Raw genomic sequence first — 18,963 nt, 5'->3', positions numbered from 1 at the left:
GGATCTCCAGTGAAGGCATCAGGCCGGCTGTACCGGGGGCGATCGGCGGGGCCGGTGCCGGCGCCAGCGGAGGCGACGGTGGAGACAGCCGAGTGGTGACACCCCCAGCGAGCGGATTCACAGAGTGTAGCGACGACGCAGCGGATCTGTATCGGGCTGGTGGCCCTCGTGCGAGCGGTGGAGAGACGGTGAGCGAGGCCGAAGGAACAGGTCGCGCGCGCGGTGGCGCTACTGACGGACCGCCGGCAGCGGTGAGCGGAGCTGGTGGGACCGGCGGCGCGCGCGGTAGCAAGCCTAACGCTTCGCCGGGAGTGGTGAGCGGCGCCGGTGGGACAGGACATGGCGCGCGCGGCGGCGATTGTAAAGGACCGCCGGCAGAGGTGCGGCGGCGGTTGTCCGTGCGTCACTCTCAGCCACCGAGGAGGTGGATAACTGAGATGTGATCGGGTGGGAAAATACGTGATTTTACGGAGATGTGATCGGGCGGAAGGATCGAGCGGAAGAATATGTGATTCCGTGTGTCAATAGGTGCCACCGATAAGGTGGATAACAGATGTGATTGGCCAGGGAAAGTGTGGGTCAATTTGTACCGCCGAGAAGGGTGATGACTGATTAGTTGTTATCGTTTGGAAGTACAGACTGATAAGCAGTGTAAGGGCAGACGTGCGCGACTCTAAAGTCAGTGAATTTGTAGTTATGTTCGTATCGTACGGATGTGAGCGATGTCAGTGATCGCACTAAAATAGGCGGCAGTGTTGACGCTGTAAGTGACCGGACTGGATTTGACTAGTTTGTGGTGGCTCGCAGGTTGAGTAAGTTATGTTTGATAGTTCGATGTTCGAACTCAAATCCAGGGGGGCAGGGTGTTGTATCGTGAGCCTGGCTACGCGTAGTTCAGTTAGCGACCGCCAGGTGGAAACCGGTCGCTGGTTGTGCGGCAGTCGGCTGCCGGCCCGCGCAGGGCGTGGATGTGTCCTGGTTGGCTGTGCGCCAAGTTAGGGCCTGTGCGCCAAGTGGGCGCGCAATCGCAGACGCGGAATAAAGAACTCACATTATATCAGGGCGCCTCATTACAAGAAGAAAAGGAGTATATTCTGCACAAGAGGGGCGCCCCTGAGGCAGCGGAAGGGCAACCCCAGCAGAGGGGCAAAGGAGAGTGGTGCCCCGCTCCGAGCAGAAGAGGGGCGCCCAAGCAAAAAGAGGAGCCCCATAAGAAGAAAAGGGATGCCTCTGGCAGGAGAGAGACGTCCCCCGCAGTGGAAGGGCGCCCCCCCGAAGAGGCGTCTCTAGCAAAAGATAAGTGCCCCTGCAGGAGAGGGGCACCCCAGCAAAAGTTGGGCAGAAATGGGGCACCCCCAGCAGAATTTGGGGTCGCCGAACAGGAAAGGGCCGCCCCATTCACAGTAGAAAAGGGGACTCCCCAGCAGCAAAGGCGTGCCCTAACAGAAAAGGTGCACTCCCAGTAGAAGCGGGACGCATCAAGAAGAAGAGGGGCACTTCTAGCAAAAAAATGGGCGTCCCAGATAAGTGGGCCGCCTACAGCAAATTGGTCGTTCTTAGAAGAAATGAGGCGTCTTCAGCAAAGTGAGGCTCCCCATGACGGATGGGCGATCCAAGCAGAGGTTGGGCGCAAATATCTTTAAAACGGCGGCGCTGCGCGCAGCCGTCTTAAAGATATTTGCGAAAAACCTAGGGGGACGTGACAACGCACGGCGTGGGTTTTAAACTATCGATTTTGACGACGGTTTGGCGCCCCCGGATTGCCAGGTCGCCCCTATTTCAACTTGCCGCCCCCCTCCCGAAAATTCCTGGATCCGCCCCTGGTCGAAGCCCCTGAGACTGATGGCCTGAGAGGCCCTAGTGGATCTGAGGAGGCCCCAATATCCACACTGGTCTGGGAGGCCCCTCCATCCACACTAGTCAGAATAGGCCCCTGACACTGGCGGTCTAGCCGAGGCCCCCATACCCTCACTAGTCAGAGGAGGCCCCTCTATCCTCAATAGTCAGAAGAGGCCCCTGAGACTGATGGTCTGGGAGGCCTATCCATCTACACTGTAGTCAGAGGAGGCCCCTTAGACTGATGACCTGAGAGGCCCTTATAATCACACCAGGCAGAAGAGGCCCATGATACTGATGGACTGAGAGGCCCTTCTATTCATACTGGCCACAGGAGACCCCCAAAACTTTCGGTCTGGGAGGTCCCTCAATCCGGCACCAGTCAGAAGAGTCACCTGAGACTGATGGCCTGGGAAGCCCTTATATTCACACTAGGCAGAGGAGGCCCCTGAGACTGATGGTATGAGAGGCCCTCATATTCACACCAGTCAGAAGAGGCCCCCGAGGCTGATGGCTGTGAGGCCCTTCTGTTCATATAACTGGCCACTGGAGGCCCCTGAAACCGGTGGTCTGGGAGGGCCCTCTATCCACACTAGTCAGAAGAGACCCCTGAGACCGATGGTCTGAGAGGCTCTTATATGCATACTAGCCACAAGAGGCCCCTGAGACTGATAGTCAGAGAGGTTCACTCGTAATGAATCTGAGGGGGCCCTCTATCCACATTTACACTTTTCTAGGGAGGCCCCCGGGACTGATGGTCTGAGAGGCCTTTTTATTTATACTGTCCACAGGGGCCCCCTGAGATTAATGGTCTGAGATGCTCTTTTATTTATACTAACCAGAAGAGGCCCCTAGGATTGATGGTCTAACAGTCCCTTCTATTTATACTAGCCAGAGGAGGCCCATGAGACTGATGGTCTGAGAGGCCCTTCTATTCAAACTAGGCAGATGAGGCCCCTGAGAATGATAGTCCGAAGAGCCATGCGGCGGCAACTGGCCGTGGCCATATTTCGGCTCGGTAGGGCCCCACAGAGCTCATGAGAGCACCTCAAGGGCTCCTAAGTAGACACGCTTATCCCCATAAGGGTGCCACGCCGGCTTCTGAAGGCTCCTTGTAGGCATCTAAGGGCCCTTTCCGGCCTCTAACGGCTCCACCCGCCTGTGATGGCTCCACACCAGTGTTTATGAGCGCCACACAGCGGCGCCTTTGAGGGTCATACTAGTGTCTCTTAGGGCCCTATATCGGTGGCTCTGGGGGCCCCACACCGGCGCCTCTGTGGGCCACCACATTTGTGCATCTCAAGGCTCTATATGTACATCTGAAGGACCCACACCGACACCTCTAAGGGGCCCCACACCAGTATCTCGGAGCTCTGAAGGCCCCACACCGGTGACTCTGAGGACTCACCGGCTCCTGAGAGCACCATGTTGATGTCTAACGGCTCCACAAGGCCACTGAAGGCACCACACAAACTCTCACTGAGCTCTAATGTCCATGTACCGGCCTCTGAGGGATTTAAGCCAGCGCATTCATAGCTCCACACCAGCAATTGTAAGGGCTTCACACTGAAGTATCTAAGGGTTCCACACCGGTGTCTCTAAGGGCCACATACCGGGCACCGGCATCTCTGAGGGCCCCAGACCGGCGTCTCCGAGGGTCCACATCTGGCGGGCACCCATCAGCGACTGAAGGTCCCACACTGTCGACTCCGAGAGCCCCATCTGCGTCTGGGAGCACCATGCCGTCTCTAAGAACCACAGCGGCTCCTCTGTACGAAAGATGGGCGTCTGCATGCCAAAGGGGAGCGGTTCTGAGACAGTAGGGCACCTACGTGCAATAGAGGGGCGCCTATGAAGCCCATAGGGGCGCCTCAATGCGAAAGAGGGGCGCCTCTGAGGCCTACATATATGGGCGTCCACATGAGATAGAGGTTTGCAAATTGCAATTGATCAATGCCATGGGGGTGCATTCATAAGAAACAGGGGCGCCGGCATGGCAAAGAGAGGCGCCTTCAAGTGTCCATAAAAGAGAGACGCCTATGATAAGCGCACATTGTATGCAGCAACGGGGCGACTGTGGGACATATAGGGATGTCTCTGATGACTATAGGCATATAGGGCGCTTATATGCCAAAGAGGGCGCCTTTGAAGCTGTTCCCAAATGAGTTCCAAAATTATATCTCACTTCCAAAGTTATCTATTCGTTTTTCGAAAATCCATACACGTTTCACAAAATTCATTCAGTCTAGTCTCTTCTTTTTGTCACAGTTGCCCCCAAGCCCGTATTCGGAAAAATAATAGCTCGAGAGATAAGCACGAATAATACCGGTCCGAGATACCTCTGATTTGTTTCCCTCTTAACAGCTTAAAGGTAGTGTGCCACCTTTGAAAGATTTCCCGTTTTATTTTTCCTAGGATAAGAAGCTTCTGTTTTTACCTAATATCGCAAAAAAAAAAAATCAAAAATGGGCCTGGAATAGTGCCTTTTTCGCCTAAAAGTTTATCGGTTTTGAGATATGTATAACAACTGTAGTAGGCTCACCTGCAAACAGGCGTCGGGCAACAATCGCGAATGCGGCGCACTTGTGACAATAAGCAAAGGTCATTACAGTGTTACGACCATACGACGTACGGGAATGAGTTATCAGCTGTCTAATCGTAGACAACACAATGTCGAGCCTTAAACTGTAAGCCTGTATTGGTATTGTTTCTTAAATTTGGCTGTCGAACATTAATTTGTGGTTTGAAATATGATTTTATGTAAAATAATTGATATGAAACAGCCGTCTCTTAAGTTATGACCCCATTACACCACACGCAAGTGGCAGAAATGACAATGATGAGCTGACGCATTTTTCTTGGCCGAAGCCAGAGCGCGCGGCCCGACGCACCACGCGTATTTGGAAATTCCGACCACGACGAGCATCAGAAGCCACCTAACAGGCGTGTTCGAAACCGCAGGAGATGATGATGAACGGGTTTATCGAAACTTGATTGGATGAGCCTATCGGTAATAGCGATTTTAGTGTGTGCATTTATTGTTCATAGTGGTGTGAAATGTGGTTGGGGTACGACCGACAACCCGTCGGGGCGAATTTCGCACTGGGGTACTCAAAATTTGAAGAATTTAAGACGTTTCCATAAGTTTTGAAGGTATGGATAAGTTCTAAAAATCCGGTTCTCCTTATCCGGGTCATTAACTCCATATGGTCCAAGAAAGCTGGCACACTACCTTTAAGAACGTTTCAACCCTTGGCCACCACATGCACATTACACAACATTCTCCCCCGGGGTGGAGCTCAGCCCACCCTTCTTGGATCATCTTCAAGTTAGTCACGTTTCTTTTGCTACAGGATATTTTGTCGGTTCGGTTCAAACCTTTTCTGCCGCCTTTCCAACGGGCTTCTCTGTCTCACAGCTTCCTTGGGAGTTTCTATCCCAGGTTCCTTTACTGACTTCGCGGCCCTGGACTGGCATGGACGGTGTTTTAGTTTCTGCTGGCGCACTGTCAGGGGACGGAAAGTGTTGGGGGCCGGCTCCTTGGACGGTGTAGCTACCTGTTCTTCCTGCTGCTCCTCTAAGGCGACCTTGGGTACCACCTCCTCTGTCTCCTCCGTTTCAAGCGCAACCTCTGGCACTTCCTCCTGATGATCGTCCTCCACCGCGAATTCCACCTCATCAACTACCCCAACTTCTTCCGCTACTACTGCTCCCTTCGCTACTTCGACTTCCTCTACTACCTCGGCGTGTTCCACGGTCTTGGCCTCCTCTGCGACCTCGCGCGGCTCTTCGACTGCCGGTTCCGTCACGTCCACGCGCTCGTCAGCGTCCGCCAGCGGGGTCACCTCTTCAGCCTGCTGCTGGTCCGGCTCAGAAGCTGCCTGATCAGTTGTTGGTTCTTCGGCATCCTGCTCCTGCTGGCCGACTGGTGCGCCTTCTCTCTGTATGATGGCAGGTGGTGGTGAGTTGACGCTTTCGACCACGATAGTCTTCACGCGCGGCGCTGCTGCCGGTTGAGGGGCAGGGGTGTCCACGTGGGGGATGCCCTGTGACTGGACGTAGAAGAGCGCCAGAAGGACACCGACGCCGGCCAGCAGGACCAGAAGGACGAGCACGGTCAGACAGCTGCTGCCGCCCTCCGAGTGGTGCTCCTTCACCTCCTCATCACCGGTGCCGTCGTCACACACTGAGTCGTTCTTGAAGACCGCGGGGTGAGAAAGCGCATGCGCCCGACCAGAGGCAACTTCGCAGGTCTTCAGGAGAGAGAGAGAGAGAGAGAGAGAGAGAGAGAGAGAGAGAGAGAGAGAGAGAGAGAGAGAGAGAGAGAGAGAGAGAGAGAGAGAGAGAGAGAGAAGAGAGAGAGAGAGAGAGAGAGAGAGAGAGAGAGAGAGAGAGAGAGAGAGAGAGAGAGAGAGATGTGGACTCGTTCGAGGGAAGGTCCTTGACATCTGTATGCCACGGCCAGCGGTTTTGATAGTGGCCTTGTTTGGTAGGGACACGGGTGCAAGTCTCGTTGAACTGCTTCACAGCCGCTATCTCCAGCAATTCCTTCGAGTTAGCGTCGTCTGCACCCACACTGCTTATGCCAATTCCCTCCAGCGTCGTCTTCACCGACTCCGTGCGCACGAAGTTGGTCATCATCGGCTGCTGTGTCCAAGAAGCTCCGCTCAAGCGGCCGCACAAGATCCACCCCAGCTTCGAACTGATCGCCATTGGTCCACACCGACCCAGACGCATCTCACCGTCAAAGACATCCTGCAATAAATCCTGTCCGATAAGGATTTCTATTTCATCGCCTTCGACTGCTGCACCACTCGGTTCTTCGGCGAGTGTTAAGCCCCCGAGATGCTCGTGCTGCTGCACTTCGTCACGGCTGATGACAGGAGGCGGACTGCAGATTTTGGGGATTTTGTATGCCGTTACTTGGAGCAAAGATCCGTCCTGTATCTTAAGCCCCACCTGTACCTTTGCACTCGTTTGATCTACTGACTGGCCTCCTCCGAACGTGCTCACCCTAAGTGGTTCCACAGCAAGAACTCGACAACCCAGCGTCTGCGCGGTGTCGGAACGGATGAAGGTCGTGTTGCTCCCTGAGTCACACATGACGCGCACGCGGCGCGTGCCGTTCAGACCTGATGCCTCCACTCTGGCCGTCTGCATGAGGACCACATTGTGGTGCTCGCTGGCTTCGCAGCTTGCGGCTATCACCGTCACAGACTGGCGGGATGGCACGCTGTCATCTGATCTGCTGCCAGTTGCGGCTGTCCTCGCAGGCGACGGGTCACATAGCAGCGGGTGATGTCTGCCGCTACAGACCGAACAGCGCGGCTTACCCTGGCGGCAGTCCGCTGCCCGGTGGGAGGCCGGTTCCAGACACCAGAAACATCCACCCCGGCGCATCAGGCGCTCTCGTCTCTCGGCTGGTGTGAGGTCCCTCACCTTTCTGCACTCTTCGGACGGATGCATGGGTGAAACTTTGACATCACCATTGGGGTCCCAAACGTCCAAGGGGGCCTCCATTTAGTGGGGGCCTCCAAGCAATTAGGGGCCTCCAATTGCGGAAGCGGTAATTTACGAACCACGCCAGAGCCTCTTCTAAGAAATTTTCACTGGGGGACCAGAGGCTCAGAAGCCAAACCTAGGGTACAGTCTGTCTTGAAAGTACCGCAGCATGGGCTGCGGCGGCCCGGCGAACTAAAGGTCGGGAGCTCGGTGGTTTGAGAGTCCCAGAGCACGTGACGGCAGTGAGCCAGGAGAGAGTGACCGGGCAGGTCGCGTGGGGTGCCGCTCTCCCTTACTCTTTCCACCCCGCTGCGGCGCCTGTCGCCCGGGGGCACGGGCCGTCCGCGAGCACGAGTGGAGAACTTGACCGGCCCGGCCGATCCCCCGGTGGCCGGTTAACCCTTGGAACCGTTTTATTCTAGACGAAAAGACGACGAAGCCAATCTTAAGGCTGAACGCGACTACTTGCATTGTTATCAGAACATGATACATATTGAACACTATGAACAATACTTTACGATCATGGAACGGAACAGAATAAATGTAATAAAACTGAAATAACAATGTGAATAACAACACAGAACAATGTTAACGCAGTAATTTGTCGAAAATCTCAGATTAACTATGGGTTTAAATCTGATCGATTGATCCAGTAACTTAGGATAAAGTAATTTGTTTCGTATTTATTAATGCGAGATAAAAAGTAAAAAAAAAACTCCCATTCTCACCGCCCTTGTTGAGATTGAAACAAAATAGTACCTATTTAAGCGAAAGCCAATGGAAGTAAGATGGAATGGTAACCTTTTGCTCATAACTAAAGGAAGCCAAAGCAAATCATACACTTGTGTGTTTTTGTCTTCCTTTAGTTATGTGCCAAATATTACTATTCCATCTTAGAAGTAAAATCATTATCATGCAAAAAAAAACACACTTTAGAAGGCAAATGGCTGCTACATAAAAAAACATCACAAAATAACTAACACATTATACTCCTTATTTCCTTTACATAAAAGTTATAGGCAAATATTTTCATTTTACGATCGGCTGGCCAAGCAATTGTTCGCAGCGCCTATTTCTAGGTAGAGGATGGATAATCGTATACCAAACACGGGGTATGCAGATTTATGCCGAAAGGTCACTGAGATTATGGGTATTAACCCGCGAGTTGCTGGGGAGGGGCGTTAAACGCCCCGACTTTTTTCGCCGCGCTGTAGCTTAAAGGGACCCTCCCACCTTCAAAAAAGTTAATGAATTGGCACGAAAGTGATGTCGCTGGGTTCAGAAAGAACGAAAACGAATATCTACCAAATTTCATCGAAAAATATTCACCGGTTTTCAAGATATTAGACTTTTACTTTTGTTTACTTTTTGGGATCTCCGCTGTTCCTAGCGACTTTATTTGAAAGTGCGGCATTTGTTGCGCGCAAAGCAGCATATACCACCGCGTGCTACCAAACGTTTTAGTAAAAGATTTAAAAATCGTTAGATCTCCGCTGACGTCACAAATTCTAAGGGGGCATACCAATGCACTAGCCCCTTAGAATCCGAAAACTGCAAGTTTGAAATTCGATATCTCCGAATTAAAGCATTTGTCGATGTTGTGAGTGCCCAAACCGATATTTGCAGGCCATGGCCACCAATTTGGCTATCTCAACTCAAAACTAATGTTAACCCTCGCATGTGTGCGGCGTTTTCCAGCTTCTAATGTGTAGGGGGGGGGGTCGGTTGGACCCCCCCCCCTTGCCGTTTGGCCCCTGATCAAGCTAGAGCTTCGCGGAAAAAACGAGCATGTTGCCCGTGACGAGAGGAAGCCGATGATACCCAATTTTAAGGTCCTAGGTCATTGGTTGACCTTCCAGGTCAGGTCAATGACCCAAGGTCGGGAAAATCGGGACCTGTTAGAAAGTCGTAAAGTGTGGCTGCTAAGGGGTTTTTCGGGGTGCTGATCACGAATATCGTGTTAGTTTTGATCACAGATGATGTATTTAAGCATTTAGACCAGGTCGGGTCAGGTCAGGTCAGGTCAACCAGTAGGCGTCGTGACGGGTATTAGTATTACGTGTCAACCGCCTCTGACAGCTTCGTAACATGTTACGAAGTCACCAAAACTACTTCGTAAATGTTCAAATGGTTGCTAAATTCGAATTCAGCTCCAAAAACTAGCCTAGAAACATGTAAAACTCGAAAAAGTGAACCGAGGTCACCAAAGGTCAATGACCTGACCTGACCTTCAGGTGACCTTGACACCCACCCTAATGCATGGGAGCAGCATCAAATCACATGTTTGAACGTTTGAAACCACGAAAAGCTTGCAAACGCGCGGCTAATGCGAGCCGACATACGCGGAATCGCGATTCCGGCCAAACATGGTCTCGGAAAAGAGGTCACAGGTCAAAGGTCATTGGGGTCAGGGTCATGAAATTTTCAGGGTAGGTGTAAAATTGATCAATGCGAGGGTACGGAAAGTTTCGTCGCGATCGGCCGCTTTTTACGCGAGTTATTCGCGAAAAACCATGGGGGGGTCCATCCGACCCCCCCCCCCCTACACATGCGAGGGTTAAGGTGGGAGTGTCCCTTTAAAAACGGCGCGCCGCAGGCGCGCCAAAATTTAGGTACCTGTAGGAAATTGATTGAAGTTCATTGTGACAAAGTTGGAAAAAATCGGTCGGAATTTTTTTTAAGATATCGAGGTTTTAGTGACGTCATGATTTCTGAGTTTTCGACCAAAAACGGCATATGTTCAAAAAATCATATAAAATCAAAGGATAGACATAAAGACATGCCGTAAACGTCATTAGACTGTCAATGTTATGTACAATCAAATTGTTATCTTCGATTTTTAATTACCGTTCTACATTTTCCAAAATCTTGGACTGAATCTTGGCTATTTCTTGTGACACTTCACGACCATGATGCATGTATTTTTTAAATTGATATTTTTAAATCAAACACGTACTCGTGTGATAAAATAAATGTCACCATCGTGTTCTGCGCCCAAAATTACCCATAAAACATGTGTCATAGACTGCGAATACCCGTTTTGATTTTCGGGGGTATGTTCTTACCTGATTGACCTGACCTTGACCCTGACCTATGTTTGACCGACCCTACATGGATATGACACTCTTGTAGCACTTATATGAAGGATTGTGCACAGTTTTGACAAAGTCATTGACGAGAGGCGCCAATAACGAGGTTCTGAAGTTCATGCTACCGAAAGCCCGATTTCAGGTGTTTGACCTGACCTTGACCCGACCTGTGACCTCAAAATTCAACTTTCAAGCACTCATCTGAAGCGTCTCGTCGCGTTCTTTCGTTTACCACCTCGTGCGTTTCACTGCGCCCATTGGTTCTCGAATTATCGGCTGGGGGCGTTTAACGCCCCTCCCCAGCAAACGGCGGGTGGCGAAATACCCCAGCAACTGCCAGGTTAACAGGTAGCGGCATATTAATCTTCAGTTCCTGAGTGCTCACTGTTCACTGTTCAGTTCAAGATTCAAGATGAGAGTTGAGATCATACGAGGCTGTATGGTGTGTATTTTATTCGTTTAACGATCTATCAAAGCTCCTCTCTCTTCTCTCTCTCTCTCTCTCTCTCTCTCTCTCTCTCTCTCTCTCTCTCTCTCTCTCTCTCTCTCTCTCTCTCTCTCTCTCTCTCTCTCTCTCTCTCTCTCTCTCTCTCTCTCTCTCTCTCTCTCTCTCTCCCTCTCCCTCCCTCCCTCCCTCCCTCCCTCTCTTTCTTTCTTTCTCTCTCCCTCTCTCTCTCTCTCTCTCTCTCTCTCTCTCCCTCTCTCTCTCTCTCTCTATCTCTCTCTCTCTCCCTCTCCCTCCACAAGATGCTGAAAATTTTAGCGGACTCCAACAAATGTTGCAGAGTCTAAAATAGCTACCAAAAGCAGTCCGGAAGAGTTGCGTCAATTCCCGTACCGGCAAGTGATACGTTTATGCTTATGGCAGTGCACTGGTCCGGAGTCAGAGTCGGAGTCGGAGCCGATAAGCAGGCCGAAGTCAGATTTGGAGTTGCAGTCGGAACAGCGCCGTCGCGACTCAAAACCCCTTTTCTTTATATTTTCGGCTTCAAAGTAGCTGGTTAGATTTATTGCTTCACAAAGCAGGCTCTCTGCACACTGCCGCGTTGGGGGGAAGGGGGGGGGCTGCAACGTCCCTGCACACATACCTGATATTGCATCTTTTTTAAACACTTTGATGGCGGAATGAATCAGACCCAGATCTTTTAAGGTCGGGTCACTTAGGTTACATTATAGTGTCCTGCATCAGGAAAAGTTATAATGCCCGCCGACTCTAAAGAATGCTCGAGAGATCACCGGCTGACCTGAGATCTTAACCTTCACACTTACAGGAGGAGGTTCCTCACGGCTTTTTCACGAATAACTCGCGTAAAATACGACCGACCGACCGACCACGACAAAACTTTCAATATCCTTGAATTGATCAATGTTATATCTTCCCTGAAAATGACCCTGAACCCAATGGCCTTTGACCCGTAAATTCCTTCTCGACACCATGTCAGGCCAAAATGCCGATTCCATGTATGTCAGCGCATATTATCTACGCGTTTCCAGGCATTTTGTGATTGAAACATCAGGTCCCAGCACGTGAAATGATCAGGGCCGACCTGATCATTTCACATGTCCGATCAGGAGCCGAACGGCTGTAAGGCGGGTTCCTACGGACCATTTCTATCAGTAGACGCTATAAAGTAGCCAAATACTCTCAATGTGTGTCTCGTAACCACGCACACAACTTTCTGGAAGCCCTAGCTGAATCTGAGCGAAACGACGGAGGCTGCACCCGCTGCCTTCTGGCCGGATTACAAGTGTGACACGTAAATGTCTGGCGAGGCTCGAAAGGGAAGCTTCACTTTCCATTTATCAAAACTTTCATGTCAGGAAGAGAATTACTACGCTTAGCTGGTGTCTCTGTATAACGTATTCATAAAACAGCGCCTTGTCTGCCGCACTGGCAGCACCGAGAGCCCGCTCACTCGCGCCCACCCCTCTCCTCCCTCCCTCCCCTCCCTTCCCCCCAAGGGTCAGGCGATCCAGTGGCCCTCAAACCAGACCGCCCTCCGCTGCGCCGGCCCACCAGCGCCACCCTGCCATGCTGCGGTACTTTCAAGACAGACTGTACACCCAAACCCAGTTGTCTCATCGGATTTGGGCCACTTATTTTTCGTCACAGCTCGGATGCCATGATTTAATTTTTTTTAAATCTTACTTTAGAAATGGTCGGTCACCTGGTACTGGTGGATCCAGGCCAGCTGGGTGATATTGTATGTAAATATCCCCCGCGGCGTCCGAAATCGACGAAAATTTCTGGCTTTTTCACTTTCGACAATAAAACAAAATGCCTTTATTATAGAAAAAAAAAAGAATTTAACGGCACAGCATTGCGCAAGGAATCTAGCAGACCCCAGAAAGTGTGAGGGTTAAATCTCGCCCGCACCTGGGGGGAGGGTTGCCACCCCCCAAGTTAGTTTTTCTGCTCTACACTGAACATTTTTAAAGCTAGGAACCTGATTTTTTGTATAGCTGCTTTTTTATCTTTTTTCAGCGTCCATTGAAAATTTCAAGTTTCTGTGACTTTTGGGTTTGGAGATATGACCTTGTTCTTCAGGTCATGTCATGCCCTAGATGACGAATACCCAATATCTTGCGTTGGCTATGGGCCTTGTGAGCTTTTGACACGCTGATTTCGGCTTTTTTTTGCCAGTCTTACCTCCCACCTATCCACGGGCGTAGGAACGTCATGAAAAGTGGGTGGGCCACTCTGTCAAGGGGCCTCCTTTTCCAGGGGGCCTCCTATTTTCAGGGGCCTCCAACTTTTGCCTCGTCCTGCTGGCTGCTTTCAAGTATGACCTCCAAATCTAGCTTCTGAGATCGGGCAGATGTACCCAGGGGCGTAACCGCTGAAGCGAACAGTGCGGAAAGTCCGCACCATTTTTAAAACTTATTCCCCCTCCGATTTTTTTTTTTTAGAATCTATTTGCCGCAAACGGCGCATGACCCCTGAAAAACCTTAGGGGAGAGTGGGATAAGATGCCCAGGGTGGGAAAGACGCCCCACCCCCTCTAGCGGCGAAACAAAGAATAGAACCTGGAAATTAATGTTCTTAGCGTAAAGCGGAAGCCTGCCTTGTTAACTGCACATAAATTTGCGAAGCTCAGTTGGGCAACGGCTGGCTGGTGATTGCATGTTTTTTATTTGCTGCTTTCAAAAAATATTTTGGTGTCAAAACATTGAAAATATCAAAGAAGGTAGATAATTTTTTGCGTCCCTTGCTATAGTCGTGATACATTAACCCTCGCACGACCAGGCCATTTCTCATAACACGAACGACCAGGGGGGGGGGGTTGTTACGACCCCCCCCCCTGGCGTTTCGAAACGGAAGGTCGTAGAGCTTAGCGGAAAAAAACCAACGGATTGCTCTCAACGAGATCTCGCGATTGGTGGTATATTTTTTGGTCCTAGGTCAACATTTGACCTACTTTTGACCGGTCAAAGGTCAAATTTTCGGAAAAATAGACTTTTTTCAACTTTCGGCGGCGATTGCGGCAAAACGGTGAGAGATATCGACTTGAAACCTTCACTATCGTGTTCCTTGATCAATTCTCTATCGTTTGGTATGTATTTCGTTTCCCTAGCTCTAAAAATGGCGCGTTGGGAGCGCCGGAAGTCGGCAAGGTCACAGTCGGCGGCAGAAATTCGAAAAATCAAAATTTAAATTTTTGAAATCTGATTGTATTTTTGGATTTGGGAGGTCCATCTGCTCCCTATAGAAGCTAATATTGCTGCATATTCCCATTGAGGTGACAAGAATTAGCAAAATAGTGGTTCGGGCGCTTTTCAAAAATAGTACCGGACGCTGTTCCTCTTGTGACGTCATAGCTCCGTGACCTGACCTGACCCGGTCAAATTTCTTATACCATATGATAGCCAATACTTGCCCCAACATGCATGGGAAGTTTCATCACGATCCATCAACCGATGTCCGTACCACCGGCAGGAAACCTCGGGCGTTGGCACTCAGTTTGTGAAAATCCGGCCGGAGGCTGTACCTCTTATGACGTCATAACTCCGTGACCTGACATGACCCGATCAATTTTTTTCGGCAAAAGATGCGCAAAGGTTGCCCCAGAGGGTATTGAAAATTTCAGCCCGCTACGACAAGCCGTTTAGCGTGCACTTCGAAAAAACCTCAGGGGGGGGGGTTGATACAACCCCCCCCCCCCTAGGCGTTCTAGGGTTAACATGCGTGTACTGCGTCCCAAACAGTTTGTTTCAGGGTGTAGTTTTATGGCTAACAAATTGTACTGATTACGGAGCGAGCGAAGCGAGCGTAGTCTTTCCTTAGATTAACGGAAATTTCTGAGTATGAGCGGCCGGCCGGCCGGCCGGCCGGCCGTGGTCACGCTTTTGCGAGGCTTATATCTCAGCAACCACTTGACCGATTTACACGCGGTAATTTTTGTAGGGTAGCTTCATTCCTTCTACCAAGTATTGGACTATTCCCGATGCATGTGGGTGACCCCTTATGCACGTGCCACGTGCAAAACGAAGAGGTGTCAGTTTTGTAATTGTTGCAATATCTCGGTAACTACTTGGCCGATTGCGCTGAAAGTTGGCATGTAGATAGGCACCCACTAGGCACTGCATATACATGTGCCAGAGTTGGGGTGCTGCTGCACGTGCGCACGTGCAGGGGTCGTTTCCAGATCTCGGGAACGGCTGGACCGATTGCGCTCAAATTTGGTACACGGTTAGGGACCGGTTAGTAGGGTGCCGTGCACAAGTCAGTTGGGACCCATTTTGCACGTGCGCACGTGCAGGGTGCCGCTTCCAGATCTCGAGAACGGCTGGGCCGATTGTGCCCAAATTTGGCACATCGCTAGAGACCAGTTAGTAGGGTGCCGTGCACAAGTCAGTTGGAGGTACCCCCTCGCAATTTCGCACGTGCAAGGCCCACCCTCTCGCTCGCTCCGTTAGTCGCCCCAAAAGGCGTTATACTGGTTTAATGTTACTTCGGTAACCGGTACCTTGGGGTAAGATGCCCCCTGTGCTGATGGGAAAAGACGCCCCCCCCCCTAAATCCGTAGGCTGTCCTTCAAGCAGCCCGTCAAATCATTTATTACATACTTGTGATGAGAGACAAAAGCAAATCTGGGACTATTGAGAGTCCAGTACGGTCGGGTGCTCCCCATGCTGGTCTCTCGGCCCACACAGCGACTTTTTGGGCGGCATCTGACTCTGAGAGCCCTCACGACGGCCTCTGTGGGCCCCATTATTGGCTCCAGGGCCCCTCACGACATCCTGTGAGGGCTCCCGCGTTGGCTCCACGGGCCGCGCTGGCATCTGAGGTCCCTACGATGGGCTCGAGGGCCCTCAAGCATCATGAAGACCTATAAGGGCCCCCACAGTGGTCTCCAAACGCCACCACGGAGGCTTGTTTGGCCGCGCTGGACTATGATGGCCCTAACGATGACCTCTGAAGCCCCTTACGACTACTTTTGAGGGCCCTTACGATGACGTTTGGTGTCTACTGCAGGCTCGAAGGGACTACTGATTCATTCAGGCGATTCACGTGCCCATTTATGTCACTTATAGTGCAGGGGGCATCTTCCCCAACGCCAGGGGGCGTCTTTCCCACCCTGTAGGGTAAGATGCCCCCTTTCACTTCTTCAGGAAAATGCTTAATAGCAAAAAAGTCATCATATTTCAGGCACGAAAGTGTGATATTTTTGGAGAAAAATGATGTCGGCTTCCGTTGAAACTCCAAGTTTTTGATTTCCGATCGTCATTTTCGAACAATATATGACATAGTAAAACCCTGGGCATCTTTCCCCACTCTCCCCTACACAAATGTCTTCCTCGTTTCCCAGGTGCCCCCATTAGCTTCATAGGCGCCCTCTTTGGCATATAAGCGCCCTATGCATAGTCATCAGAGACATCCCTATAGGTCCCACAGTCGCCCCGTTGTCGCATACAATGTGCGCTTGTCATAGGCGACTCTCTTTTATGGACACTTGAAGGCGCCTCTCTTTGCCATGCCGGCGCCCCTGTTTCTTATGAATGCACCCCCATGGCATTGATCAATTGCAATTTGCAGACCTCTATTGCATGTGGACGCCCATATATGTAGGCCTCAGAGGCGCCCCTCTTTCGCATTGAGGCGCCCCTATGGGCTTCATAGGCGCCCCTCTATTGCACGTAGGTGCCCTACTGTCTCAGAACCGCTCCCCTTTGGCATGCAGACACCCATCTTTCGTACGGAGGAGCCGCTGTGGTTCTTAGAGAGGGCATGGTGCTCCCAGACGCAGATGGGGCTCTCGGAGTCGACAGTGTGGGACCTTCAGTCGCTGATGGGTGCCCGCCAGATGTGGACCCTCGGAGATGCCGGTATGGGGCCCTCAGAGATGCCGGTGCCCGGTATGTGGCCCTTAGAGACACCGGTGTGGAACCCTCAGATACTTCAGTGTGAAGCCCTTACAATTGCTGGTGTGGAGCTATGAATGCGCTGGCTTAAATCCCTCAGAGGCCGGTACATGGACATAAGAGCTCAGTGAGAGCTTGTGTGGTGCCTTCAGTGGCCTTGTGGAGCCGTTAGACATCAACATGGCGTTCTCAGGAGCCGGTGAGTCCTCAAAGTCACCGGTGTGTGGCCTTCAGAGCTCCGAGATACTGGTGTGGGGCCCTCAGAGGTGTCGGTGTGGGTCCTTCAGAGATGTACCTATAGAGCCTTGAGATGCGCAGGTGTGGTGACCCACAGAGGAGCCGGTGTGGGGCCCCCAGAGCCAACAATATAGGGCCCTAAGAGACACTAGTATGACCCTCAAAGGCGCCGCTGTGTGGCGCTCATAAACACTGGTGTGAAGCCATCACAGGCGTGAGGCGGGTGGAGCCGTTAGAGGCCGGAAAGGGCCCTTAGATGCCTACAAGGAGCCTTCAGAAGCCGGCGTGGCACCCTTATGGGCATAAGCGTGTCTACTTAGGAGCCCTTGAGGTGCTCGCGCCTATTTTTAATAAGATAATATGATAATAATGAGGGCCTCCTATTTTTCCAGGGGGGCCTCCTATTTGTACAGAGGGCCTCCTACTTGTCCAGGGGGCCTCCTATTTTTCCAGGGGGGCCTCCTATTTGTACAGAGGGCCTCCTACTTGTCCATGGGGCCTCCTATTTGTTCAGGGGGCTTCTTATTTGTACAGAGGGTCTCCTATTTGTCCATGGGGCCTCCTATTTGTCTAGGGGCCTCTTATTTGTCTAGGGCCTCCTATTTGTCCAAGAGGCCTCCTGCTTGTCCACTCCAGTCCAAAGAGCCTCCTATTTCTCCAGGGGGCCTCCTGTTTTCCGGGGGGCCTCCTACTTGTCCAGGGGGCCTCCTATTTGTCCAGGGGCCTGCCATTTGTCTAACAGGGCCTCCGATTTGTCCAAGGGGCCTCGTATTTATACAGAGAACATTCTATATGAACATCGGACCTCCGTTTGTAAAGTAGCTGGTGCGTCTCGGGGGCCTCCACTATTGGGGTCCCAAAATGACAATTGGGGTCCCAAATGTTCGCATTGGGGTCCCACATGGGACCTCGAAAGTATACAAAGTTACACCCATGGACGGATGAGGAAATCCACAGAACATACATCCCTGTTGGATGGCAACCGGCAGCGCTGAAGCAGAGGCGTGAGATCGGTTGTCACGCGATGGCGATGAATCACCGCCGGGACCAGAGCGCCTGGCCCAACTGTACAGCGAGCGGCCATGGGCTTCTAGAAATTTCGCTGTTTGCTCACCCAGCTCGCTCAAATCATAGTCGACTCGCTCCCTCAGGTGAGTTTCCAGTGGTTTTGGACACACCGTCATGAACTGCTCGTGTAAAATCAGGTCTTCGACGTCGGTCCTCGCTAATTTGACCCAGTGGCGTAAATAGCCAGCCAGTCGCTCCAGGTACTGAGCGGGACTTTCGTCCGGCTCGGGTCCGCTCTCTCGGAGCTTTCGGCGATAACCCTCCGCCGTCAGCCCGTAGCGCTGCAGTAGGGCTTCTTTCAGCTTGCCGTAATCGTTCGCGTCGCGCTCACTTAGACGCGAATACACATTTAGAGCCCGTCCCGTCAGAAGGGCACACAAGTTAGTGGCCCATTCCTCTCTTGCCCAACCATTAGCAGAAGCCGTCCTCTCAAAGCGCGCTAAGTAGGCATCCAAATCGTCACGGCCGTCGACGAAGGATGGTAACTTCGGTTTCTTGGCCGTCACTATCGGTGAGTGTTCCGCCGAGTGTTCTCTGTCTGCCCTGAGGCGTTCGAGCTCAAGTTCATGTTGTCTCCTTTTCTCTCTCATTTCGCTCTCTTTCTTTCTCTATTCTTTCCCTTTCCTTTGCTTCTCTTTCTCTTTCCAGTGCTTCTCTTTCTCTTTCTCTTGCTGCAGCTCTTTCTGCTCTTTCCTCGGCCTTCTCCTTCTGTTCCGTTGCATATTTCAGCGCGTCTGGTCCCGCCAGTCCATATCTCTGCGCCAATTCCAGGTATTCTTCCATCAGTATCCTGGCAGGATCGCCATAATGTTCCCAAATGAGTTCCAAAATTATATCTCACTTCCAAAGTTATCTATTCGTTTTTCGA

At 51.5% G+C, this 18,963-nt stretch overlaps 2 protein-coding genes across 3 annotated transcripts in view; both read right to left on the bottom strand.

The window, feature by feature from the left end:
- The window catches only part of LOC122378478 (regulator of nonsense transcripts 2-like), a 114,473-nt gene that overhangs the window by 45,564 nt on the left and 49,946 nt on the right, over positions 1–18,963 (bottom strand). The window contains exon 1 of one of the 2 annotated variants that reach the window (XM_043359587.1): positions 18,142–18,199. The exons of the other annotated variant lie outside the window; for it this stretch is intronic. The gene's annotated coding sequence lies outside the window, so the exon portion shown is untranslated. Of the gene's footprint in view, positions 1–18,141; positions 18,200–18,963 lie in introns of those variants that run through there. 2 annotated transcript variants of the gene reach the window in all.
- LOC122378479 lies at positions 5,082–6,870 on the bottom strand. Its single transcript, XM_043359588.1, has 2 exons — positions 6,253–6,870; positions 5,082–6,107 (listed from the first exon to the last, which is right to left on the bottom strand). Exons 1-2 carry the CDS (start codon positions 6,571–6,573, stop codon positions 5,184–5,186), a joined length of 1,245 nt encoding a protein of 414 aa, XP_043215523.1. The 5' UTR covers positions 6,574–6,870; the 3' UTR covers positions 5,082–5,183.

Source organism: Amphibalanus amphitrite, unplaced genomic scaffold (genome assembly GCF_019059575.1).
Source record: "Amphibalanus amphitrite isolate SeventyFive unplaced genomic scaffold, NRLGWU_Aamphi_draft 000060F_arrow, whole genome shotgun sequence".
In the NCBI taxonomy this organism is placed as follows: Eukaryota; Metazoa; Arthropoda; class Thecostraca; order Balanomorpha; family Balanidae; genus Amphibalanus; species Amphibalanus amphitrite.
Note: the sequence above shows the minus strand (reverse complement) of the source record. Positions and strands in the feature narration are given on the sequence as shown.

What these genes read in the sequence shown, in the direction of transcription:
- LOC122378479 (XM_043359588.1), bottom strand. Translation starts at nt 6,573, where the DNA reads ATGCGTCTGGGTCGGTGTGGACCAATGGCGATCAGTTCGAAGCTGGGG. An exon ending in TTCCCTCGAACGAGTCCACA is followed by an intron (nt 6,108 to 6,252) that starts TCTCTCTCTCTC and finishes TCTCTCTCTCTC; the next exon opens with TCTCTCTCTCTCCTGAAGAC.